At 49.9% G+C, this 26,930-nt stretch overlaps 2 protein-coding genes across 6 annotated transcripts in view; both read right to left on the reverse strand.

The window, feature by feature from the left end:
- Nucleotides 1-20,625, reverse strand: part of LOC138645661 (uncharacterized) — a 35,153-nt gene extending 14,528 nt beyond the window's left edge. For 2 of the 3 annotated variants that reach the window (XM_069735112.1, XM_069735111.1), the window contains exons 1-5: nucleotides 20,390-20,625; nucleotides 7,456-7,509; nucleotides 7,322-7,369; nucleotides 6,362-6,381; nucleotides 4,770-4,838 (exon numbers count right to left, since the gene is read on the reverse strand). In XM_069735112.1, coding sequence (XP_069591213.1) covers nucleotides 4,770-4,838; nucleotides 6,362-6,381; nucleotides 7,322-7,369; nucleotides 7,456-7,509; nucleotides 20,390-20,424 — 226 coding nt within the window. In that variant the 5' untranslated portion in view covers nucleotides 20,425-20,625. The remainder of the gene's footprint in view (nucleotides 1-4,769; nucleotides 4,839-6,361; nucleotides 6,382-7,321; nucleotides 7,370-7,455; nucleotides 7,510-20,389) is intronic. The other variant, XM_069735110.1, reaches the window with a different exon arrangement.
- A 5,344-nt stretch (nucleotides 20,626-25,969) lies between these two features.
- Nucleotides 25,970-26,930, reverse strand: part of LOC138645662 (uncharacterized) — a 37,428-nt gene continuing 36,467 nt past the window's right edge. For all 3 annotated transcript variants that reach the window (XM_069735115.1, XM_069735116.1, XM_069735113.1), the window contains one exon: nucleotides 25,970-26,491. In XM_069735115.1, the coding sequence (XP_069591216.1) occupies nucleotides 26,124-26,491 (368 nt within the window). In that variant the 3' untranslated portion in view covers nucleotides 25,970-26,123. The remainder of the gene's footprint in view (nucleotides 26,492-26,930) is intronic.

Below are 26,930 nucleotides of genomic sequence, written 5' to 3' on the forward strand. Positions count from 1 at the left end.
GACCCTCTGGCTGTTTTGACCTGCTGCCTCTCTGGCTATTATGACCTGCTGCCCCTCTGGCTGTTATGACCTGCTGCCCCTCTAGCTGTTCTGACCTGCTGCCCCTCTGGCTGTTCTGACCTGCTGCCCCTCTGGATGTTATGACCTGCTGCTCCTCTGGCTGTTCTGACCTGCTGCCCCTCTGACTGTTTTGACCTGCTGCCCCTCTAGCTGTTCTGACCTGCTGCCCCTCTGGCTGTTCTGACCTGCTGCCCCTCTGGCTGTTATGACCTGCTGCTCCTCTGGCTGTTGTGACCTGCTGCCCCTCTGACTGTTTTGACCTGCTGCCCCTCTGACTGTTTTGACCTGCTGCCCCTCTAGCTGTTCTGACCTGCTGCCCCTCTGGCTGTTATGACCTGCTGCCCCTCTGGCTGTTATGACCTGCTGCCCCTCTGGCTGTTATGACCTGCTGCCCCTCTGACTGTCTTGACCTGCTGCCCCTCTGACTGTCTTGACCTGCTGCCCCTCTAGCCGGTATGACCTGCTGCTCCTCTGGCTGTTATGACCTGCTGCCCCTCTGGTTGTTATAACCTACTGCCCCTCTGGCTGTTATAACCTGCTGCCCCTCTGACTGTCTTGACCTGCTGCCCCTCTAGCCGGTATGACCTGCTGCTCCTCTGGCTATTATGACCTGCTGCCCCTCTGGCTGTTATGACCTGCTGCCCCTCTGATTGTTCTGACCTGCTGCCCCTCTGGCTGTTATGACCTGCTGCCCCTCTGGCTGTTATGACCTGCTGCCCCTCTGGCTGTTTTGACCTGCTGCCCCTCTAGCTGTTCTGACCTGCTGCCCCTCTGGCTGTTCTGACCTGCTGCCCCTCTGGCTGTTTTGACCTGCTGCTCCTCTGGCTGTTGTGACCTGCTGCCCCTCTGACTGTTTTGACCTGCTGCTCCTCTGACTGTTTTGACCTGCTGCCCCTCTAGCTGTTCTGACCTGCTGCCCCTCTGGCTGTTATGACCTGCTGCCCCTCTGGCTGTTATGACCTGCTGCCCCTCTGGTTGTTATAACCTACTGCCCCTCTGGCTGTTATAACCTGCTGCCCCTCTGACTGTCTTGACCTGCTGCCCCTCTAGCCGGTATGACCTGCTGCTCCTCTGGCTATTATGACCTACTGCCCCTCTGGCTGTTATGACCTGCTGCCCCTCTGATTGTTCTGACCTGCTGCCCCTCTGGCTGTTATGACCTGCTGCCCCTCTGGCTGTTATGACCTGCTGCCCCTCTGGCTGTTTTGACCTGCTGCCCCTCTAGCTGTTCTGACCTGCTGCCCCTCTGGCTGTTCTGACCTGCTGCCCCTCTGGCTGTTTTGACCTGCTGCTCCTCTGGCTGTTGTGACCTGCTGCCCCTCTGACTGTTTTGACCTGCTGCTCCTCTGACTGTTTTGACCTGCTGCCCCTCTAGCTGTTCTGACCTGCTGCCCCTCTGGCTGTTATGACCTGCTGCCCCTCTGGCTGTTATGACCTGCTGCCCCTCTGACTGTCTTGACCTGCTGCCCCTCTGACTGTCTTGACCTGCTGCCCCTCTAGCCGGTATGACCTGCTGCTCCTCTGGCTGTTATGACCTGCTGCTCCTCTGGTTGTTATAACCTACTGCCCCTCTGGCTGTTATAACCTGCTGCCCCTCTGACTGTCTTGACCTGCTGCCCCTCTAGCCGGTATGACCTGCTGCTCCTCTGGCTGTTATGACCTGCTGCCCCTCTGGCTGTTATGACCTGCTGCCCCTCTGGCTGTTATGACCTGCTGCCCCTCTGGCTGTTATGACCTGCTGCCCCTCTGACTGTTCTGACCTGCTGCCCCTCTGACTGTTCTGACCTGCTGCCCCTCTGGCTGTTATGACCTGCTGCCCCTCTGGCCTTTATGACCTGCTGCCCCTCTGGCCTTTATGACCTGCTGCCCCTCTGGCCTTTATGACCTGCTGCCCCTCTGGCCTTTATGACCTGCTGCCCCTCTGGCCTTTATGACCTGCTGCCCCTCTGGTTGGTATGACCTGCTGCCCCTCTGGCCTTTATGACCTGCTGCCCCTCTGGCCTTTATGACCTGCTGCCCCTCTGGCCTTTATGACCTGCTGCCCCTCTGGCCTTTATGACCTGCTGCCCATCTGGCTGGTATGACCTGCTGCCCATCTGGCTGTTATGACCTGCTGCCCCTCTGACTGTTTTGACCTGCTGCCCCTCTGACTGTTTTGACCTGCTGCCCCTCTGGCTGGTATGACCTGCTGCCCCTCTGGCCTTTATGACCTGCTGCCCATCTGGCTGTTATGACCCACTGCCCCTCTGGCTGTTATGACCTGCTGCTCGCATGATGCATCGCCAGACATGAGCGCATGGCAGTGTTCCTGAGAAATGTATAGCTGTAACTGTAGGTGGATGACAAAAACTTTGCAAAAGCCACTGTTCCCAGAGGATCTTTCATCCTTCATGCCCTATATAGCGATCTGAACTTGTGCAGGGCCACCTGGGTTACTGTCACAGAGCAGCAGTTGGCTGGTGGAGCGAGTTGGCAGAGAATTGTCATGATGCCAGGTATTAACCAGGAGGTAAAGGTCAGGGACAGAGTTCTGAGACAGGAAGTCAGATAAACAAGCCAAGGTCAGGAACTAATCACCGCGGGACTCACGATACATTGTGAAACAAAGCAACAGACCAGGGTTAGTAGAACTTACCCTGACACCTACTGAGAGAGAGGTGACATACAACGTCCAGGTCTAGTTATATACAACAAAGCAGCTCCTGATGAAGCTTTGTGGTGAAACGTGGGTCAAGTACAGGACATTCGAGCTACGTGGTTAAGATCTCTGGGTCATTGACTTTTATCTAGTTTCTTAGAGTCAGGGTAGGTGGGACAGTGGAGATCTATTAGTGGAGATCTATTAGTGGAGTCTCATGATATATTAATAGTAGAGAACGAACAAATTGTCCAAAATTAATTTCATTCTTGATTCATCTGATTCGGCACCAAATTGTTATTTGAATCAAATAGAGAAGTGGTTCACAGGGAGGAGGTGTCTTATAGGGGTGCTGACCACGGGGGCCGCATCACAGGAGACCTCCATTTCCCACCACTCAGACTGCTGATGACCACTGCCTCTCTATATATCTGTATGGGGCTCCCGATTCCTCCTCTTACAATACCGCGTTATGTGCTCCTGTCCTGCCTCAGCGCAATCAGTGGCTAATCCAACCCCCCTCCACTATGGAGATAGTGGTCTGATCCGGACCAATCAGCATTTGTGCTCCTCGTGGGCGGGATTGTTATTACATTGTGGTGGGTGTGAGGGTCTCGGCAGATGATGGAACCTTTCTCGATCCATATGAATAAAATGATGATAGAACACGAGCGTCCGTGATGAGGCGGAATGTTCTTTTGTAGAGTCGAATGTCACCGTTCATTTTCTCAGGTGTATTCAGCGTGCTGCGATTGTACGTGTATATCGCCCGAGTCTCGCCAATGCCAGTCTATGGGGGCGAGGAAAACTCAGACACCACACGGACCATCAGTGTCACTGGTGAGAAATACGCAACCATTCTCCTCATTTCATCCCATTGAGCCATTAAATTCAATGGGGAAAATCAGTGAGAAATGTAAAGTCACACGCCTGTCACATGGATACATGGGCGCGAGGAAATTGCATCATCGCAAACACATTACACAGTGATGACCACACGGAGGACACTTGTGCGACTCTCGGCAGGGAGACTCGGACCGGTTTTCCACAAGATATGTGTGACCGCGGCCTTAGATTGTTTTCTTTTTATGACTTTTTATGTTTTTTTTTTTTTTTGTATGTATGAACTTCTGCAATAAGTGACAGACATGTGGTGACAGTGACAGGCAGGCAGTGACAGGCAGGTGGTGGCAGCCAGGCAGTGACAATGACAGGCAGGCGGTGACAATGACAAGCAGGCGGTGACAGGCAGGCGGTGACAGTGACAGGCAGGTGGTGACAGTGACAGGCAGGCAGTGACAGGCAGGCGGTGATAGTGACAGGCAGGTGGTGAGAGTGACAGGCAGGAAGTGTCAGGCAGGCAGTGACAGGCAGGCAGTGACAGTGACAGGCATGTGGTGACATGCAAGCAGTGACAGGCAGGTGGTGACAGTGACAGGCAGGCGGTGACAGTGACAGGCAGGTGGTGACAGTGACAGGCAGGCGGTGACAGGCAGGCAGTGACAGTGACAGGCAGGCGGTGACAGTGACAGGCATGTGGTGACATGCAAGCAGTGACAGGCAGGTGGTGACAGTGACAGGCAGGCGGTGACAGTGACAGGCAGGCGGTGACAGTGACAGGCAGGCGGTGACAGTGACAGGCATGTGGTGACATGCAAGCAGTGACAGGCAGGTGGTGACAGTGACAGGCAGGTGGTGACAGTGACAGGCAGGCAGTGACAGGCAGGCGGTGACAGTGACAGGCAGGCGGTGACAGTGACAGGCATGTGGTGACATGCAAGCAGTGACAGGCAGGTGGTGACAGTGACAGGCAGGCGGTGACAGTGACAGGCAGGACATTGTACAGGTGATAATTAGCCAGTCCACAGTGTCGGCGTATCCATGCTGGTCAGGCGCTCACTAAATTGTCACAAACTGAACTAAAGTAAGTGCACGAGTCTCTTCCTATTAGCTCTTGCGGGAAATGTGGCCAAATTTGCCTCCTCGGGGGCGGGTTCTTGGCCTTTTGGAGTCATATATTAACCCTTGTGTGATTTTCCTTCACACGACGCTTGTTCTCACCATCACTTACCCCTCGGTGCTGGCTGCTGGCAGATGGCGGTGCTCTGTGACGTCGTCCTCAGCCGCCCGTTGTCGTTTCCTGTGGGTTGACGGACAGCGGAGATTTATATGTACGAGTCCTCACACTACGTTATCAGTGCAGAGCTCCCCCTATATACAGCGTCACCCCCCGCCATGAGCGGTGCTGGAATACCTCATCTCTGCCCCCCACAGTCCTCCCCGCTGAGCCCCCCATTATCAGTACAGAGCTCCCCCTATATACAGCGTCACCCCCCGCCATGAGCGGTGCTGGAATACCTCATCTCTGCCCCCCACAGTCCTCCCCGCTGAGCCCCCCGTTATCAGTGCTTGTCGGATGATCTCTCCACCGAGCTGTCACATCGCTCCCCGTCATGTCAAATCTTTGTTCTTAAAGGGCCAGCGTTCAGATCTGTCATCTCTCCTGACTTGTCTGGTTCAGTAAATTATTATTTTCTCCATTATTAAACTCTGTTCCTCTGTTATTCATTCTGGAAATGTATGAATACGAAATTAACAAGTGGGCGTTACCAGAGAGGGGTGTGTCCCTGCACGTCTCACACTTTCCAATCAGCACTGACAGTATCAGACTCTGGAGGGATTAGCCCCGTTGACAGGGTAAATGGTAACGCCCAGTTGTCAGTGTATTCATAAGTTTCCAGGAGGAATAACAGAGGAACGGCACAATGTAGACTCCGAGGAGAAGATGCTCCAGAGTCATTGTATCTATAAGTATTCCTGAGGGCGTCCAGATCCTCCTCCACCATCTCTCTGCAGATTATTCTTTACATTACAATTTCAGGATCACTGTTTGCTGTCAGTGAATTGACGGTGAAAACCCGTCATAACGATGTCCAGCGCATACAGCTGAGGTCTTGTCACAGTGTATCAGTGCAGCACATATGTCACTCCTGTTTGGACCTACGTGACAGCAAGCAGAAACTGAACACAAGTCGGTTATAAAGCTGCCAGACCATCCGTTATACAGGCGATGCCAGCGGGTGCTCGGCCGTGGTCAGTGGACCGGTGCTCGGCCGTGGTCAGTGGACGGGTGCTCGGCCGTGGTCAGTGGACCGGTGCTCGGCCGTGGTCAGTGGACCGTGCTCGGCCGTGGTCAGTGGACGGGTGCTCGGCCGTGGTCAGTGGACGGGTGCTCGGCCGTGGTCAGTGGACGGGTGCTCGGCCGTGGTCAGTGGACGGGTGCTCGGCCGTGGTCGGTGGACGGGTGCTCGGCCGTGGTCGGTGGATGGGTGCTCGGCCGTGGTCGGTGGACGGGTGCTCGGCCGTGGTCGGTGGACGGGTGCTCGGCCGTGGTCGGTGGACGGGTGCTCGGCTGTGGTCGGTGGACGGGTGCTCGGCCGTGGTCAGTGGACCGGTGCTCGGCCGTGGTCAGTGGACCGGTGCTCGGCCGTGGTCAGTGGACCGGTGCTCGGCCGTGGTCAGTGGACGGGTGCTCGGCCGTGGTCAGTGGACCGGTGCTCGGCCGTGGTCAGTGGACCGGTGCAGGGGGATTTTTCCTGGGTCGTGCAGACATTTCTCCATTCATTATTAAGTTACATTGTTGTTGTGATTTCTGTTTCTTACCCAACAAGGCCCCGGTTTCACTGCAATAAAACACAAGTAGATTAGAGCGAAGCCCTGGATGCGCGCCCGGTCCTTTATGTCTGACGTGTGGCCCCAGCGGAGGAGATCTATCATCAGTGTCACAGATGGAGCAATTAACGGGAGGATGAAGATAACGGGAATTGATGATACTCGCCCTTAGTAAGTTCTAAGGTTATGGTGGAGGCGGTGCGACCCCAGAGCAGCTCCCGGTGCGGCACACGGCCACGTCTACAGTGAGCCACGGAACTGAGACTCGGCCTCCCCTGATCCTGGAGGGAACGTCCACATTGTTACACCAGGTCAAGTTACGGCACTCGTGGCTCAGCAGATGGTGCTCAGTACCACGAGAGAACCACGACCCTCAAACATTTACAGCTGAATATAGTAATGTCTAACAGTCCGCGTGGGAGGAACGTGGTGGGCACGGCCATAATCCCCTCTGTCCAACACGGTGATCACGGCCTGAGTCCTGGGAGTGTTGTAACTTGTCAGTCTCCATTACCACCCGCACAAGACTAAGGCCGAGATCAAAGCGTTGGACAGATGGGATTATGGCCGTGCCCACCACGTTCCTCCCACGAGGACTGTCAGACATTACTACTCTTCAGTTTCTGTGGTTCTTTCTTTGCTACATTGTTACACCAGGACAAGAGTCATATCTGCAAGACGGGAGACAATTCAGGAATGGGGGAGGCTGAGCGGTAACCCCACTGGTGTACCACCATCACCACCATCATTACCACCCTCTTCATCACCACAACCATCATCACCACCACTATCATCATCACCTCTACCATCATCATCATCACCACCATCATTACCATCTTCACCACCCTCATCATCACCACCATCATCACCACCACTACCATCACCCCCACTACCATCATCATCATCACCACCACCATCATCATGATCAGGAGATCACAGCAGTTGACTTACTCTTGTTTTGTACAGCAGTCAAGATTGCAAGGCAGACATTTCCTACATCTATCAAAAAATGAGAATAAATGATCATTTCTGTCAGCACCATCATCATCATCATCATCATCCGGAGATCCCAGGTGTTCTCTTACCCTGGTGTACAGCAAGTGCAGCAGTCAAGAATACAAGAAATAAATTTCATGCACCTGCCGAAAACAACAGAATATAAGATCAGCATCATCTCCACCTTCATTATTATCATTACGATTCCTGCTCTCATCATCGCCATCACTAACGTGGCCTCATCATCATCATTATCTCCTCCATTGTTTCATGCCTCTCATCAAGGGCAGACACTGACGGTTTAGAGTCAAGGAATGTGCCTGAGATCTAGTTTTATTGCGACAAAGCTACAGATATATATAGAATTAATAATGTCCTCCATAATGGGCCCCTTCTTGGTATAATGTCCTCCATCCTGGGCCCCTTCTTAGTATAATGTCCCCCATCCTGGGCCCCTTCTTGGTATAATGTCCCCCATCCTGGGCCCCTTCTTGGTATAATGTCCCCCATCCTGGGCCCCTTCTTGGTATAATGTCCTCCATCCTGGGCCCCTTCTTGGTATAATGTCCTCCATCCTGGGCCCCTTCTTGGTATAATGTCCTCCATAATGGGCCCCTTCTTGGTATAATGTCCTCCATCCTGGGCCCCTTCTTAGTATAATGTCCCCCATCCTGGGCCCCTTCATGGTATAATGTCCTCCATCTTGGGCCCCTTCTTAGTATAATTTCCCCCATCCTTGGCCCCTTCTTAGTATAATGTCCTCCATCCTAATTAGTGGACCCCAGTTTTATGAGGTTAGTGACCCCACCAGCAGGGAGCAGTGAAAACAAAGAGGCGTCACAGGAGGCTGCCAGGTGCTTTTTATGGAATAAGCAGACAATTATTTTATTGCACTTGTCCCTGGAGGCCTATGGCAATGATGGAGTTATTACTAAAGTCCCTGGTTGTCTAGGGAAGTGATGGAGTTATTAGTATGGTCCCTGGTGGTCTAGGGAAGTGATGGAGTTATTAATATGGTCCCTGGTGGTCTAGGGCAGTGATGGAAATATTACTAAAGTCCCTGGTGGTCTAGGGCAGTGATGGAGTTATTAGTATAAATAATTAGGCTAAATAAGATTAAAATAGATAAATCTCCGGGTCCGGATGGCATACACCCACGAGTACTAAGAGAACTAAGTAATGTAATAGATAAACCATTATTTCTTATTTTTAGTGACTCTATAGAGACAGGGTCTGTTCCGCAGGACTGGCGCATAGCAAATGTGGTGCCAATATTCAAAAAGGGCTCTAAAAGTGAACCTGGAAATTATAGGCCAGTAAGTCTAACCTCTATTGTTGGTAAAATATTTGAAGGGTTTCTGAGGGATGTTATTCTGGATTATCTCAATGAGAATAACTGTGTAACTCCATATCAGCATGGGTTTATGAGAAATCGCTCCTGTCAAACCAATCTAATCAGTTTTTATGAAGAGGTAAGCTATAGGCTGGACCACGGTGAGTCATTGGACGTGGTATATCTCGATTTTTCCAAAGCGTTTGATACCGTGCCGCACAAGAGGTTGGTACACAAAATGAGAATGCTTGGTCTGGGGGAAAATGTGTGTAAATGGGTTAGTAACTGGCTTAGTGATAGAAAGCAGAGGGTGGTTATAAATGGTATAGTCTCTAACTGGGTCGCTGTGACCAGTGGGGTACCGCAGGGGTCAGTATTGGGACCTGTTCTCTTCAACATATTCATTAATGATCTGGTAGAAGGTTTACACAGTAAAATATCGATATTTGCAGATGATACAAAACTATGTAAAGCAGTTAATACAAGAGAAGATAGTATTCTGCTACAGATGGATCTGGATAAGTTGGAAACTTGGGCTGAAAGGTGGCAGATGAGGTTTAACAATGATAAATGTAAGGTTATACACATGGGAAGAGGGAATCAATATCACCATTACACACTGAACGGGAAACCACTGGGTAAATCTGACAGGAAGAAGGACTTGGGGATCCTAGTTAATGATAAACTTACCTGGAGCAGCCAGTGCCAGGCAGCAGCTGCCAAGGCAAACAGGATCATGGGGTGCATTAAAAGAGGTCTGGATACACATGATGAGAGCATTATACTGCCTCTGTACAAATCCCTAGTTAGACCGCACATGGAGTACTGTGTCCAGTTTTGGGCACCGGTGCTCAGGAAGGATATAATGGAACTAGAGAGAGTACAAAGGAGGGCAACAAAATTAATAAAGGGGATGGGAGAACTACAATACCCAGAGAGGTTAGCGAAATTAGGATTATTTAGTCTAGAAAAAAGACGACTGAGGGGCGATCTAATAACCATGTATAAGTATATAAGGGGACAATACAAATATCTCGCTGAGGATCTGTTTATACCAAGGAAGGTGACGGGCACAAGGGGGCATTCTTTGCGTCTGGAGGAGAGAAGGTTGTTCCACCAACATAGAAGAGGATTCTTTACTGTTAGGGCAGTGAGAATCTGGAATTGCTTGCCTGAGGAGGTGGTGATGGGGAACTCAGTCGAGGGGTTCAAGAGAGGCCTGGATGTCTTCCTGGAGCAGAACAATATTGTATCATACAATTATTAGGTTCTGTAGAAGGACGTAGATCTGGGGATTTATTATGATGGAATATAGGCTGAACTGGATGGACAAATGTCTTTTTTCGGCCTTACTAACTATGTTACTATGTTACTATGTTACTATAGTCCCTGGTGGTCTAGGGCAGTGATGGAGTTATTAATATGGTCCCTGGTGGTCTAGGGCAGTGATGGAGTTATTAGTATAGTCCCTGGTGGTCTAGGGCAGTGATGGAGTTATTAGTATAGTCCCTGGTGGTCTAGGGCAGTGATGGAGTTATTAGTATGGTCCCTGGTGGTCTAGGGCAGTGATGGAGTTATTAGTATGGTCCCTGGTGGTCTAGGGCAGTGATGGAGTTATTAGTATGGTTCCTGGTTGTCTAGGGCAGTGATGGAGTTATTAGTATGGTCCCTGGTGGTCTAGGGCAGTGATGGAGTTATTAATATGGTCCCTGGTGGTCTAGGGCAGTGATGGAGTTATTACTAAAGTCCTTGGTGGTCTAGGGCAGTGATGGAGTTATTAGTATAGTCCCTGGTGGTCTAGGGCAGTGATGGAGTTATTAATATGGTCCCTGGTGGTCTAGGGCAGTGATGGAGTTATTAGTATAGTCCCTGGTGGTCTAGGGCAGTGATAGAGTTACTAGTATAGTCCCTGGTGGTCTAGGGCAGTGATGGAGTTTTTAATATGGTCCCTGGTGGTCTAGGGCAGTGATTGAGTTATTAGTATGGTCCCTGGTGGTCTAGGGCAGTGATGGAGTTATTAGTATAGTCCCTGGTGGTCTAGGGCAGTGATGGAGTTATTAATATGGTCCCTGGTGGTCTAGGGCAGTGATGGAGTTATTAGTATGGTCCCTGGTGGTCTAGGGCAGTGATGGAGTTATTAGTATAGTCCCTGGTGGTCTAGGGCAGTGATGGAGTTATTAATATGGTCCCTGGTGGTCTAGGGCAGTGATGGAGTTATTAGTATGGTCCCTGGTGGTCTAGGGCAGTGATGGAGTTATTAATATGGTCCCTGGTGGTCTAGGGCAGTGATGGAGTTATTAGTACAGTCCCTGGTGGTCTAGGGCAGTGATGGAGTTATTAGTATAGTCCCTGGTGGTCTAGGGCAGTGATGGAGTTATTAATATGGTCCCTGGTGGTCTAGGGCAGTGATGGAGTTATTAGTAAAGTCCCTGGTGGTCTAGGGCAGTGATGGAGTTATTAATATGGTCCCTGGTGGTCTAGGGCAGTGATGGAGTTATTAGTATAGTCCCTAGTGGTCTAGGGCAGTGATGGAGTTATTAATATGGTCCCTGGTGGTCTAGAGCAGTGATGGAGTTATTAGCATAGCCCCTGGTGGTCTAGGGCAGAGATGGAGTTATTAGCATAGCCCCTGGTGGTCTAGGGCAGTGATGGAGTTATTAGTATGGTCCCTGGTGGTCTAGGGCAGTGATGAAGTTATTAATATGGTCCCTGGTGGTCTAGGGCAATGATGGAGTTATTACTAAGGTCCCTGGTTGTCTAGGGAAGTGATGGAGTTATTAGTATGGTCCCTGGTGGTCTAGGGCAGTGATGGAGTTATTAATATGGTCCCTGGTGGTCTAGGGCAGTGATGGAGTTATTAGTACAGTCCCTGGTGGTCTAGGGCAGTGATGGAGTTATTAGTATAGTCCCTGGTGGTCTAGGGCAGTGATGGAGTTATTAATATGGTCCCTGGTGGTCTAGGGCAGTGATGGAGTTATTAGTAAAGTCCCTGGTGGTCTAGGGCAGTGATGGAGTTATTAATATGGTCCCTGGTGGTCTAGGGCAGTGATGGAGTTATTAGTATAGTCCCTAGTGGTCTAGGGCAGTGATGGAGTTATTAATATGGTCCCTGGTGGTCTAGAGCAGTGATGGAGTTATTAGCATAGCCCCTGGTGGTCTAGGGCAGAGATGGAGTTATTAGCATAGCCCCTGGTGGTCTAGGGCAGTGATGGAGTTATTAGTATGGTCCCTGGTGGTCTAGGGCAGTGATGAAGTTATTAATATGGTCCCTGGTGGTCTAGGGCAATGATGGAGTTATTACTAAGGTCCCTGGTTGTCTAGGGAAGTGATGGAGTTATTAGTATGGTCCCTGGTGGTCTAGGGCAGTGATGGAGTTATTACTAAAGTAAAAAAAAAAAGGGAAGAAGCCAGCACTGCTTATGGTCAGAACGCAATAACTGAAGTGCAATTGCACATAAATTCTAACTGTATTTCAAATATGAGACATTTAGCAAACAATTGATCAATTCTTTGAGCTACCCCGCCACTTCACGGCAATCTCATAATGGGGCAGTCCTAATCTTCGTATTTTATTTACGTTGTGCCATTATGGCTTTCATATTTGAAATACAGTTAGAATTTATGTGCAATTGCACTTCAGTTATTGCGTTCTGACCATAAGCAGTGCTGGCTTCTTCCCCTTTTTTTTTTGCTTTGCATTGGTATGTGGCTGACCACCACTGTTGCCGCGCACGCTGGGTTATGTGCGCCATTCATTCTGTGTTCACTGTGATTGATAGGCTGCTGTGCACACACACAGCAGCCCTGCCCCGCCTCAGGCTCAAGTTAATTGTGCACCTGTGTCTCAGCCTGTCTCACCCTTCATCTTTGGTGCGGGTTTGGCAGTGTGGAAGCCAGATCTGAAATGTCCGCACTGGACCTGATCGGCCTTTACCTGCGCTTGCCTTTCCTGGCACCAAGGGAGTGATTCTGAAAATGCTCCAGGTACAGTTCGCATTTATGTGGTCCTTTTTTTTTTATATACATTCAGGAAGCCATAATGGCACAACGTAAATAAAATACGAAGATTAGGACTGCCCCATTATGAGATTGCCGTGAAGTGGCGGGGTAGCTCAAAGAATTGATCAATTGTTTGCTAAATGTCTCATATTTGAAATACAGTTAGAATTTATGTGCAATTGCACTTCAGTTATTGCGTTCTGACCATAAGCAGTGCTGGCTTCTTCCCTTTTTTTTTTATTACTAAAGTCCCTGGTGGTCTAGGGCAGTGATGGAGTTATTACTAAAGTCCCTGGTTGTCTAGGGCAGTGATGGAGTTATTAATATGGTCCCTGGTGGTCTAGGGCAGTGATGGAGTTATTACTAAAGTCCCTGGTGGTCTAGGGCAGTGATGGAGTTATTAATATGGTCCCTGGTGGTCTAGGGCAGTGATGGAGTTATTAGTATAGTCCCTGGTGGTCTAGGGCAGTGATGGAGTTATTAATATGGTCCCTGGTGGTCTAGAGCAGTGATGGAGTTATTAGCATAGCCCCTGGTGGTCTAGGGCAGTGATGGAGTTATTAGTATGGTCCCTGGTGGTCTAGAGCAGTGATGGAGTTATTAGCATAGCCCCTGGTGGTCTAGGGCAGTGATGGAGTTATTAATATGGTCCCTGATGGTCTAGGGCAGTGATGGAGTTATTAGTATGGTCCCTGGTGGTCTAGGGCAGTGATGGAGTTATTAATATGGTCCCTGGTGGTCTAGGGCAGTGATGGAGTTATTAGTATGGTCCCTGGTGGTCTAGGGCAGTGATGGAGTTATTAGTATGGTCCCTGGTGGTCTAGAGCAGTGATGGAGTTATTAGCATAGCCCCTGGTGGTCTAGGGCAGTGATGGAGTTATTAGCATAGCCCCTGGTGGTCTAGGGCAGTGATGGAGTTATTACTAAAGTCTCTGGTGGTCTAGGGCATTGATGGAGTTATTAGTATAGTCCCTGGTGGTCTAGGGCAGTGATGGAGTTATTAGTATGGTCCCTGGTGGTCTAGGGCAGTGATGGAGTTATTAATATGGTCCCTGGTGGTCTAGAGCAGTGATGGAGTTATTAGCATAGCCCCTGGTGGTCTAGGGCAGTGATGGAGTTATTAGCATAGCCCCTGGTGGTCTAGGGCAGTGATGGAGTTATTACTAAAGTCTCTGGTGGTCTAGGGCATTGATGGAGTTATTAGTATAGCCCCTGGTGGTCTAGGGCAGTGATGGAGTTATTAGTATGGTCCCTGGTGGTCTAGAGCAGTGATGGAGTTATTAGCATAGCCCCTGGTGGTCTAGGGCAGTGATGGAGTTATTACTGTAGTAAAGTCCCTGGTGGTCTAGAGCAGTGATGGAGTTATTAGTATGGTCCCTGGTGGTCTAGGGCAGTGATGGAGTTATTAGCATAGCCCCTGGTGGTCTAGGGCAGTGATGGAGTTATTAGTATGGTCCCTGGTGGTCTAGAGCAGTGATGGAGTTATTAGCATAGCCCCTGGTGGTCTAGGGCAGTGATGGAGTTATTAATATGGTCCCTGATGGTCTAGGGCAGTGATGGAGTTATTAGTATGGTCCCTGGTGGTCTAGGGCAGTGATGGAGTTATTAATATGGTCCCTGGTGGTCTAGGGCAGTGATGGAGTTATTAGTATGGTCCCTGGTGGTCTAGAGCAGTGATGGAGTTATTAGCATAGCCCCTGGTGGTCTAGGGCAGTGATGGAGTTATTAGCATAGCCCCTGGTGGTCTAGGGCAGTGATGGAGTTATTACTAAAGTCTCTGGTGGTCTAGGGCATTGATGGAGTTATTAGTATAGTCCCTGGTGGTCTAGGGCAGTGATGGAGTTATTAGTATGGTCCCTGGTGGTCTAGGGCAGTGATGGAGTTATTAATATGGTCCCTGGTGGTCTAGAGCAGTGATGGAGTTATTAGCATAGCCCCTGGTGGTCTAGGGCAGTGATGGAGTTATTAGCATAGCCCCTGGTGGTCTAGGGCAGTGATGGAGTTATTACTAAAGTCTCTGGTGGTCTAGGGCATTGATGGAGTTATTAGTATAGTTCCTGGTGGTCTAGGGCAGTGATGGAGTTATTAGTATGGTCCCTGGTGGTCTAGGGCAGTGATGGAGTTATTAATATGGTCCCTGGTGGTCTAGAGCAGTGATGGAGTTATTAGCATAGCCCCTGGTGGTCTAGGGCAGTGATGGAGTTATTAGCATAGCCCCTGGTGGTCTAGGGCAGTGATGGAGTTATTACTAAAGTCTCTGGTGGTCTAGGGCATTGATGGAGTTATTAGTATAGTCCCTGGTGGTCTAGGGCAGTGATGGAGTTATTAGTATGGTCCCTGGTGGTCTAGGGCAGTGATGGAGTTATTAGTATGGTCCCTGGTGGTCTAGAGCAGTGATGGAGTTATTAGCATAGCCCCTGGTGGTCTAGGGCAGTGATGGAGTTATTACTGTAGTAAAGTCCCTGGTGGTCTAGAGCAGTGATGGAGTTATTAGTATGGTCCCTGGTGGTCTAGGGCAGTGATGGAGTTATTAGCATAGCCCCTGGTGGTCTAGGGCAGTGATGGAGTTATTAGTATGGTCCCTGGTGGTCTAGAGCAGTGATGGAGTTATTAGCATAGCCCCTGGTGGTCTAGGGCAGTGATGGAGTTATTACTAAAGTCTCTGGTGGTCTAGGGCATTGATGGAGTTATTAGTATAGCCCCTGGTGGTCTAGGGCAGTGATGGAGTTATTAGTATGGTCCCTGGTGGTCTAGAGCAGTGATGGAGTTATTAGCATAGCCCCTGGTGGTCTAGGGCAGTGATGGAGTTATTAGCATAGCCCCTGGTGGTCTAGGGCAGTGATGGAGTTATTACTAAAGTCTCTGGTGGTCTAGGGCATTGATGGAGTTATTAGTATAGTCCCTGGTGGTCTAGGGCAGTGATGGAGTTATTAGTATGGTCCCTGGTGGTCTAGGGCAGTGATGGAGTTATTAATATGGTCCCTGGTGGTCTAGAGCAGTGATGGAGTTATTAGCATAGCCCCTGGTGGTCTAGGGCAGTGATGGAGTTATTAGCATAGCCCCTGGTGGTCTAGGGCAGTGATGGAGTTATTACTAAAGTCTCTGGTGGTCTAGGGCATTGATGGAGTTATTAGTATAGTTCCTGGTGGTCTAGGGCAGTGATGGAGTTATTAGTATGGTCCCTGGTGGTCTAGGGCAGTGATGGAGTTATTAATATGGTCCCTGGTGGTCTAGAGCAGTGATGGAGTTATTAGCATAGCCCCTGGTGGTCTAGGGCAGTGATGGAGTTATTAGCATAGCCCCTGGTGGTCTAGGGCAGTGATGGAGTTATTACTAAAGTCTCTGGTGGTCTAGGGCATTTGTGGAGTTATTAGTATAGTCCCTGGTGGTCTAGGGCAGTGATGGAGTTATTAGTATGGTCCCTGGTGGTCTAGGGCAGTGATGGAGTTATTAGTATGGTCCCTGGTGGTCTAGAGCAGTGATGGAGTTATTAGCATAGCCCCTGGTGGTCTAGGGCAGTGATGGAGTTATTAATATGGTCCCTGGTGGTCTAGGGCAGTGATGGAGTTATTAGTATGGTCCCTGGTGGTCTAGGGCAGTGATGGAGTTATTAATATGGTCCCTGGTGGTCTAGGGCAGTGATGGAGTTATTAGTATGGTCCCTGGTGGTCTAGAGCAGTGATGGAGTTATTATCATAGCCCCTGGTGGTCTAGGGCAGTGATGGAGTTATTACTAAAGTCTCTGGTGGTCTAGGGCATTGATGGAGTTATTAGTATAGTCCCTGGTGGTCTAGGGCAGTGATGGAGTTATTAGTATGGTCCCTGGTGGTCTAGGGCAGTGATGGAGTTATTATTAGTATGGTCCCTGGTGGTCTAGGGCAGTGATGGAGTTATTATTAGTATGGTCCCTGGTGGTCTAGGGCAGTGAAAACTCCATCACTGCCCTGGTGGTCTAGGGCAGTGGTGGAGTTATTAGTAAAGTCCCTGGTTGTCTAGGGCAGTGATGGAGTTATTAGTATGGTCCCTGGTGGTCTAGGGCAGTGATGGAGTTATTAGTAAAGTCCTGGTGGTCTAGGGCAGTGATGGATTATTAGTAAAGTCCCTGGTTGTCTAGGGCAGTGATGGAGTTATTAGTAAAGTCCCTGGTGGTCTAGGGCAGTGATGGAGTTATTAGTAAAGTCCCTGGTTGTCTAGGGCAGTGATGGAGTTATTAGTATGGTCCCTGGTTGTCTAGGGCAGTGATGGAGTTATTAGTAAAGTCCCTGGTGGTCTAGGGCAGTGATGGAGTTATTAGTAAAGTCCTGGTGGTCTAGGGCAGTGATGGATTATTAGTAAAGTCCCTGGTTGTCTAGGGCAGTGATGGAGTTATTAGTAAAGTCCTGGTGGTCTAGGGCAGTGATGGATTATTAGTAAAGTCCCTGGTTGTCTAGGGCAGTGATGGAGTTATTAGTAAAGTCCCTGGTGGTCTAGGGCAGTGATGGAGTTATTAGTAAAGTCCCTGGTTGTCTAGGGCAGTGATGGAGTTATTAGTATGGTCCCTGGTTGTCTAGGGCAGTGATGGAGTTATTAGTAAAGTCCCTGGTGGTCTAGGGCAGTGATGGATTATTAGTAAAGTCCCTGGTTGTCTAGGGCAGTGATGGAGTTATTAGTATAGTCCCTGGTGGTCTAGGGCAGTGATGGAGTTATTAGTATGGTCCCTGGTTGTCTAGGGCAGTGATGGAGTTATTAGTAAAGTCCCTGGTGGTCTAGGGCAGTGATGGAGTTATTAGTAAAGTCCTGGTGGTCTAGGGCAGTGATGGATTATTAGTAAAGTCCTGGTGCTCTAGGCCAGTGATGGAGTTATTAGTAAAGTCCCTGGTGGTCTAGGGCAGTGATGGAGTTATTAGTATAGTCCCTGGTGGTCTAGGGCAGTGATGGAGTTATTAGTAAAGTCCTGGTGCTCTAGGCCAGTGATGGAGTTATTAGTATGGTCCCTGGTTGTCTAGGGCAGTGATGGAGTTATTAGTATGGTCCCTGGTTGTCTGGGGCAGTGATGGAGTTATTAGTAAAGTCCCTGGTGGTCTAGGCCAGTGATGGAGTTATTAGTAAAGTCCCTGGTGGTCTAGGGCAGTGATGGAGTTATTAGTAAAGTCCCTGGTGGTCTAGGGCAGTGAGTGGATTATTAGTATAGTCCCTGGTGGTCTAGGGCAGTGATGGAGTTATTAGTAAAGTCCTGGTGGTCTAGGGCAGTGAGTGGATTATTAGTATAGTCCCTGGTGGTCTAGGGCAGTGATGGAGTTATTAGTATAGTCCCTGGTTGTCTAGGGCAGTGATGGAGTTATTAGTATGGTCCCTGCTGGTCTAGGGCAGTGATGGAGTTATTAGTAAAGTCCCTGGTGGTCTAGGGCAGTGATGGAGTTATTAGTATGGTCCCTGGTGGTCTAGGGCAGTGATGGAGTTATTAGTATGGTCCCTGGTTGTCTAGGGCAGTGATGGAGTTATTAGTATGGTCCCTGGTGGTCTAGGGCAGTGATGGAGTTATTAGTAAAGTCCCTGGTGGTCTAGGGCAGTGATGGAGTTATTAGTATAGTCCCTGGTTGTCTAGGCCAGTGATGGAGTTATTAGTATGGTCCCTGGTGGTCTAGGGCAGTGATGGAGTTATTAGTATGGTCCCTGGTGGTCTAGGGCAGTGATGGAGTTATTAGTAAAGTCCCTGGTGGTCTAGGGCAGTGATGGAGTTATTAGTATAGTCCCTGGTGGTCTAGGGCAGTGATGGAGTTATTAGTATAGTCCCTGGTGGTCTAGGGCAGTGATGGAGTTATTAATATGGTCCCTGGTGGTCTAGGGCAGTGATGGAGTTATTAGTATGGTCCCTGGTGGTCTAGGGCAGTGATGGAGTTATTAGTATAGTCCCTGGTGGTCTAGGGCAGTGATGGAGTTATTAGTAAAGTCCTGGTGCTCTAGGCCAGTGATGGAGTTATTAGTATGGTCCCTGGTTGTCTAGGGCAGTGATGGAGTTATTAGTATGGTCCCTGGTTGTCTAGGGCAGTGATGGAGTTATTAGTAAAGTCCTGGTGGTCTAGGACAGTGAGTGGATTATTAGTAAAGTCCTGGTGGTCTAGGGCAGTGAGTGGATTATTAGTATAGTCCCTGGTGGTCTAGGGCAGTGAGTGGATTATTAGTATGGTCCCTGGTGGTCTAGGGCAGTGATGGAGTTATTAGTATGGTCCCTGGTTGTCTAGGGCAGTGATGGAGTTATTAGTATGGTCCCTGGTGGTCTAGGGCAGTGAGTGGATTATTAGTAAAGTCCCTGGTGGTCTAGGCCAGTGAGTGGATTATTAGTATGGTCCCTGGTGGTCTAGGGCAGTGATGGAGTTATTAGTATGGTCCCTGGTGGTCTAGGGCAGTGATGGAGTTATTAGTATGGTCCCTGGTGGTCTAGGGCAGTGATGGAGTTATTAGTAAAGTCCCTGGTGGTCTAGGGCAGTGATGGAGTTATTAGTATGGTCCCTGGTGGTCTAGGGCAGTGATGGAGTTATTAGTAAAGTCCCTGGTGGTCTAGGGCAGTGAGTGGATTATTAGTAAAGTCCCTGGTGGTCTAGGCCAGTGATGGAGTTAGTAGTAAAGTCCTGGTGGTCTAGGACAGTGAGTGGATTATTAGTAAAGTCCTGGTGGTCTAGGGCAGTGAGTGGAATATTAGTATAGTCCCTGGTGGTCTAGGGCAGTGATGGAGTTATTAGTAAAGTCCCTGGATGCCTGTCCAGGTTGGTCCAAGGGCCATTTTCGCCGTCCCTGGTGGTCTATGGTGGTGATGGGGGTTGGCTTTCTGTAAATATGGAGGATAATATTAATTTCTGTAAGGTCTCGTGGGCGGGAGGTGAAAAGTCTAAAAGCCCCCCATATAAATTGGGAATCAAGTATCAGGAGGAAGGATGATGTGCGGCTTGCTCCACTTGTCATCTCCTTCCTCCCCTGGACGCCGCCGCACCGGATCCTGCAGTGTAAGAAGCCGGAGCTCAGACATGAGACACATCGGGGCCTTAGATGAGGCTAAAACACAGAAATCCGGCCATGAAGGGAAGGGGTGAAGAAGAAGCCATGCAGAGATGTGCTGGCCCCGCCCTGGTGACTGCGGACACGCCCTCCCTGCACTGGTCATAGTGCTGGCCCCGCCCTGGTGACTGCGGACACGCCCTCCCTGCACTGGTCATAGTGCTGGCCCCGCCCTGGTGACTGCGGACACGCCCTCCCTGCAGTGGTCATAGTGCTGGCCCCGCCCTGGTGACTGCGGACACGCCCTCCCTGCACTGGTCATAGTGCTGGCCCCGCCCTGGTGACTGCGGACACGCCCTCCCTGCACTGATGTAACAATGTATCCATGTCACTATGTATCATTATTACCCAGCAGTCTCATTGTTTGGACGGATTTTGCCGATGTCTTGTAGGAGCCGCGTATATCGGTGTGCACCGTGTGACCGATCTGGCACGGTGGCGTTTATGTTAATCGTGGAATTAAAGGGGTTGCCAAGAATTGGCTGATATGTTTAAGAAGCAGCGCCCCCCTGAGCACAGGTTGTGTGCGGTATTACAGCGTAGTCCCATTCACTATAATAGAGCTGAACTGCAGTACCAGACACAACCTGTGGACACGGGGGGCGCTGCTTCTGTACTCGGTGCTAATGATGCCGTTTCCCCTCCCTGTAGTGACGCACCTGCTCCGCTGGGCTCTCGCAGCGTTTCCTGACATCCTGACGTTTTCCTTCTGTCGTTGTTGCCTCTGATTCCGGTGACCCCTTTAATTCTTCAGGATCTCGCTCCGTGTTTCGGGGCGCAGCGACCTCCTCTCCCTCCGATGAGATCAGATTGTGGCAGATTTTTCACCTTTCTGGTTTCATTTGAAGACAAAGTTTCTTTCACTTTCATTTCTCCTTCTCCCTCCCTAATGCTGCAGGGACGACTCTGCTGCATCGCCTTAAAGGGGAAGGACTGGAGGAACATGACTCAAAACTGCGCTGACAGGGAAGAACCGCGCGTTACAGAGCGCAGAACGTCCTTGGATTATGGAGGATTCGTCCTCTTGTGTCCCCTCATTACATGGCCCCCGGCTGTCTTCCACCTTCGCCCTCTAAACGTCTATTTATCTCCTCTTCCCACAGGAACGTCCCACTCTGCAGTAATCCAGCTTTTCCAGACTCTGAACTCTCACCCTCCTATGTCGCTACCTCATCCCGCTTTTCTTTATGACCCTTTTGTTTATTCTGACTGCAATTTCCTACATCTGCCTCAGATTGATGAACTGGTCGTGAAGATGAGTCCAAGCTCCTCATGCAATTGTCAGCAAATATATCGTGAACAGCTTGTCTGCCCCGTGCGTCACACAAGTGCGTCATACAAGTGCGCTGCCCTGAATTAGCCCAGGCTTGGACCTGAAGGTAACTGGCCGTCACTGTGAACAATGTTTCTGTTTGTTTCCACTCTCACCCGTATAATCCTTCTCTTTCTGCAACCCCCCCTAATCCCTACACCTAGTAATGAACTGTCCATCTCTCCCTACATCCTCCCCATTCAGGGGCAGACTGGGCCGGGTGGCAGGAATGCATATGCCCCCCGGGCCGGTGCCTGAGCAGCTGCACAGGTCCGCTGGAGGACCGGCAGCGATTTTAATACATAGCGCATCCCGCCAGCCGGCCCTTTAAATCTTGCAGTCACTAGTCATGTCCTGTGTGCGTGCATTGCCCGCGCTGAGAAGTGCCGAGGTGGCCCGTGCTAGTGCACGAGCACGGCCGCGTTCCTAGGTCCTGCGCGTGCTCGTCTGCTGCCTGTGCTGTGTGCTAGCGCGGGCAATCAGGAGACCACGCGCGCACATGGAGAGATTTAAAAAGTCCGGCGCGCAGGCTCCAGCTGACTGTATCTGACGCTGGCCGGCCTGCACCAGCGTCAGGGAAGAGCGCTCTCCTCACCAATGCCTGGGATGAATACATCTCACCTCCTCCTCAGAACTGTTTTTCAACATCCAATCCTCTGTCTCCAGACACAGACAGCCTCCTCATGCCCCCTCCTGCCCCCTCATGCCCCCTCCTGCCCCCTCATTCACTCTCCTGCCCCCTCATTCACTCCTGCCCCCTCATTCACTCCTGCCCCCTCATTCACTCTCCTGCCCCCTCATTCACTCTCCTGCCCCCTCATGCCCCTCATTCACTCTCCTGCCCCCTCATGTGCTCTCCTGCCCCCTCATGCCCTTTCCTGCCGCCCTCGTAAATTCTCCTGCCTCCTCATGTCCTCTCCTGCCCCCTTGCCCTCTCCTGCCCCCACATGCCCTTTCCTGCCCCACTCATAAACTCTCCTGCCTCCTCATGTCCTCTCCTGCCCATCATGTTCTCTCCTGCCACCTTATGCCCTTTCCTGCCACCTCCTCCCATCTCCTGCCCCTCATGCCCTCTCCTGCTCCCACCTGCTAACACTTTCTCTGCTCCTTCTCACTGCTGGTGATATCTCTCCAAATCCTGGTCCTTCTCACCACATCCTCACAGTCAGTTCTACCTCCCATCCACGCTCTAACACAAATGTCCATACCCTCTCTAACCTTACACCCATTCGCCCAGGCCCACCTTCCCCAGTTCCACTAACAGGAGCTCTGTGGAACGCTCGCTCTGACGGCGACAAGCTTTCCTACATCCATGATCTTTTTGTTACTACCAAACTTTCCTTCCTCGCCATCACCGAAACCTGGCTCACCCCTTCTGACACAGCCTCTCCTGCTGCACTCTCGCATGGTGGATTCCACCTTTCCCACACACCCCGCCCCAGCAGCAAGCATGGTGGAGGAGTCGGTTTTCTCCTGTCAAATACCTTCACCCCAATCCCACTGCCACCCTCTGTTACCTTCCTTCCTTTGAGGTGCGCTCTGTGCGCATCTACTCCCCCACCAACCTCAAAATGGCTCTCCTTTACCACCCCTCAGGGCCAGCCACCACCTTCTTTGACCACTTCACCACCTGGCTACTTCATTTCCAGTATCCGGACCTGAACCCAAACCCTGACCCCATTCACTTGAATGGGGGCCTGAACATCCAGTGTTTGCCGTGCTGTCATGCACAAACACCACTTCTGATCGGCGGTGAAGTCATCTCTGCTGGTCAGAGAGCCATGGTTCCCTACTCTGTCAAAAGACAGTGTGAGCACTCAGCTGTGATCCGGTTACTGGTGTCAGCTGATCGGACACCTGCTGCCGCTAATAACAGCGAGAGCAGGAGCAGCTGATGGGAGTTTTCATAAGCCGCCTCCTGCGCTGCAAATAAATAATAATAAAAAAAAAAACATCATGGGTTCCCCTGTGCTTTCTATAACCAGCCAGGCAAAACTCACAGCTGGGGGCTGCATCCCTTACCTGTCAACTTTAACAAGGCTGGCTAACAGGAATAAAGGGGTCCCACCCCTGTTTTTTTTAAATTATTCACATAAATAATTTAAAAAAAATGGTCTGGGGTCCCTCACATTTTTGACAACCAGCCTTGCTAAAGCAGACAGCTGGGGGCTGGTATTCTCAGGATAGTAAGGGGCCAAATATATTGCCCCCCCAGCCTAAAAATAGCAGCCTGCAGCTGCCCAGAAAAGGCGCATCTATTGCCCGGCTTTTCCCACTTGCCCTGTAACGGTGGCAAGTGGGGTTCATATTTGTGGGGTTGATGTCACCTTTGTATTGTTAGGTGACATCAAGCCCACAGATTAGTAATGGAGTGGCATCTATAAGAACCTATCCATTACTAATCCTATAGTTGTATGGTAAATACACAGCCAGAATAAAGTCCTCTATTAGAAATAAAGCTAAACACAGTTTTCCAGTTTTATTTAAAAACACTGTTGTTATACTCACCTAACGCCTAATTCCACTGAATCCCTCATCTTCTGTAAGAAAATAAAAATAAAAAACAACAATATCCCTCACCTGTCCGTCGTTCTGTCCCACTCCGTAATCCATGTCTGGGGAAAAACAGTTTTCAACCTGGACGATGCCAAGATGTGACCATCTAGGCTGAGAACCACTGGTGAATGAGTTGCTTTGAACGCAGCGTCAGTGACCAGCCGAACCCGAACAGTAACACGGCCTTCCTGGTGAGGTCCGTGTTCGGTGTCCGTGCCCGTACAGTAGGTGTTTGGTATGGACACCGAACTTTACTGTTCAGGTTCACCCATCTCTAGTGCCTGAGCCTAAAGCAAAAATTGCTGAGTCTTTTCCCCTATCTTTATCTTTTACATTTGGGAGAAATATTGTATACTGCTCCTTGAAATTAGCTCCGAGGGCAAGAGGAAGAGAGTTTAAAGATGCACAGGGTTAAAAGGTGGCCGGAGTCCTGACATTAGTAGGGAGAACTTAGTACCTTAAAGGCGAACAAGATGGCGGACAGCAACACGAGCGCTAAGATGGCAATTACTGGAGGTCCTGCCCAACGTTTGAGTAGTTGGTGTCTGAAGACAGGAAAACTAAGTGTCCAGCCCACCGAACTAATGACCTCAGGGAGGAGGTGTGCGGGATCCAAGTCCAACCCAGAAAAGGTGAGGAGGCGCAGAAGGATACGTGATCCTGGAAGAGAGATGGCTCACTGGGTAAGAGACAACGAGACAAGTGTCATGTCCCAAGGCAGACTCTCATTGGAGTGACAGCAGAGGTAGCGTCATCAGTGCGACGGGCGGAGCCAGTCTGGCAGGAAGTGCACCGGAAGTGACTGGCAGGCGCCATTTTGCTTACAGCATGATATCACAGCAGACACAAACACAGCAGGCCCAAAGAGACCATTATTCGAAGAGCAATGCACCGAGGGCCGGGTGGTGGATAGTCAGAGACTATGGGTTCAATAAAGAACAGGAGACTGGTGATGAAGTAGACGTGAGCCGGGTTATGGTCAAACGTGGCACCCTGACGCCTCCCTCATATAGCCTGTGTGTAGGAAAAAAGTCTGTGTTTTGTAAAGTCTGGTGTCGGAAGGGTATGTGGTGGGATCACTCGCCCCAACTCGTGAGGAAATGGAGAAGTGGGAGGAGGAGGCGGAGGAGCAGCACCGCCATGAGCACTGCAGCCCACCATCCCAACCCATGTCCTGGAACAGAAGCCGACCAGGCCGCAGCAGCACCAAAAGGAGGGGGCCGGAACCGAGACCCCTGTTCAGGCCGAGCAGAAAGAAGAGACGCGGAAGCTCCGTAATTCTTAGATTTTTTCTCGTTACACCGTTTGCCAATCAGATTAATTTATTGTATATCTCGATAGGTCTTACGCTTATCAGCACAGCGACACCAAATATGCCTATTTATTTTTTATTTTTTTCGAGATTTTATTTTTAATGGGGCAAATGGAGAGTGATTGAAATTTTGTGGGTTTTTTTTCATATTTTTAAAAACTTATTTTCTCCCTTTTTCTCTACTTGTTGGTCCCCTAAGGGAGCTTGAAGCGGAGATCATCTTGTGCTTTACCTATGAGGGTTTCAGCACCACTAAAGCAGAAATCACGATCTCCTATGAATGACGGCCACGATCCGGCGTTCACAGGAGGATTGTAATGACTGTCATGACAACCCATCGGCACGATGCCCATCGGGCATGAGGATGGGAGCGTGGAATGACGCACGCTCATATATCGGCTCATGGTAAATGCTGCCAGAGACTGATCGTGGGATTTAACAGTTAACAGCTGTGGGTGGATCTCCTCTCCAGCCGCGGCTGTTACAGACACATGATGGCTGATTAAATTGGAGACAAAAGCAAGACTTTTTTGCATACAGATTTTTTTTTTTCCTTTTTACCACTTAAATCTGCGTAATTGTACTGACCTCAGGAATCATATCGAAAGCTCAGTTTTACCTAATAGTGAACAAGGTAAATAAAAAACCCCATCCATATCAACATTTTCTCTGCCCCCCTCCCCCCCCAGACCTCTTTGTAGGGCCAGCCGGAAACACGCTTGGATTCCCCATTGACTCCCATCACACGCGTGCATGCGAGTATTAGGAATTACTTGGGTTCGAGTAACGACCATTTGAGATGTTAATGCTCGCTCATCCCTGTTGTCTAGTTATCCTGTTACCCCCGCCCCCTTGTAAAATACATAAAAATGACACTAAATGAAAAGGTCCCCATCTCCAGAACTGGATGGTGGATTTTAAAACAACAACAAGAAAACAAAACGTCCTACTCAAAGGGCATCGGGAATAAAACAAACGCAAACAATGGCCACTGTGACCGGGTGACAGGTGAGGACCTCAGTATACGGCCATTCACCGAATGAAGACGCAAAACGCAGCTCAGTAGCGGATAAAGGCGTTTATTGTATCAAGAAAGGCAACAAATGACCATTCCACAAGGACGTGTTACATAGGGAAGGTTTCTACATCCGGAGGCGGCACATTCCTGGGAATTTCGGGCTCGTTTTGGCATTTTTAGCAGCTGATGGTAGAACTACTGGACATTACATGGCCATCTAGCTTTCTTCTCTGGTGGCTTATTCTCGGCGAGCCATTGTTTCTTTTTTCTCTCAACGTCATTGTCATGCGCCACCTTCAGTATCATTTGCTGCCGTTTCTCATGCTCCACCTCTGGAGAGTCCATTGTTGGCACTGCAACATTGGCTACAAAATCCACGTAATCCAAAATTTCTTTCAAGATGGTGAGAAAGGTTTTTTCCTTTTCAGGAGACTTCACATGATTTTCTGCTGTGTAATTCTCAACCTCAAATATTTTCTCCATCCCGAACTGTTCAAACTGGGAGAGAAGCTTGTCAGCGTCACCGCGTATCTTATTAGTAAGGACGATGAACGGGAGGAAACCTGCAGGGGAGAAGAGAAAACACCCGGTAATGACAGTGACCGCACCAGCAGAATAATGAGTGCAGCTCTGGAGTAGGCATATACTGGGGTATAATACAGGATGTAACTCAGGATCAGTAATGTAATGTATGTACACAGTGACTGCACCAGCAGAATAGTGAGTGCAGCTCTGGGGTATAATACAGGATGTAACTCAGGATCAGTAATGTATTGTATGTACACAGTGACTGCACCAGCAGAATAGTGAGTGCAGCTCTGGAGTATAATACAGGATGTAACTCAGGATCAGTAATGTAATGTATGTACACAGTGACTGCACCAGCAGAATAGTGAGTGCAGCTCTGGGGTATAATACAGGATGTAACTCAGGATCTGTAATGTAATGTATGTACACAGTGACTGCACCAGCAGAATAGTGAGTGCAGCTCTGGAGTATAAT

This window comes from Ranitomeya imitator, chromosome 7 (assembly GCF_032444005.1).
Source record: "Ranitomeya imitator isolate aRanImi1 chromosome 7, aRanImi1.pri, whole genome shotgun sequence".
Classification (NCBI taxonomy): Eukaryota; Metazoa; Chordata; class Amphibia; order Anura; family Dendrobatidae; genus Ranitomeya; species Ranitomeya imitator.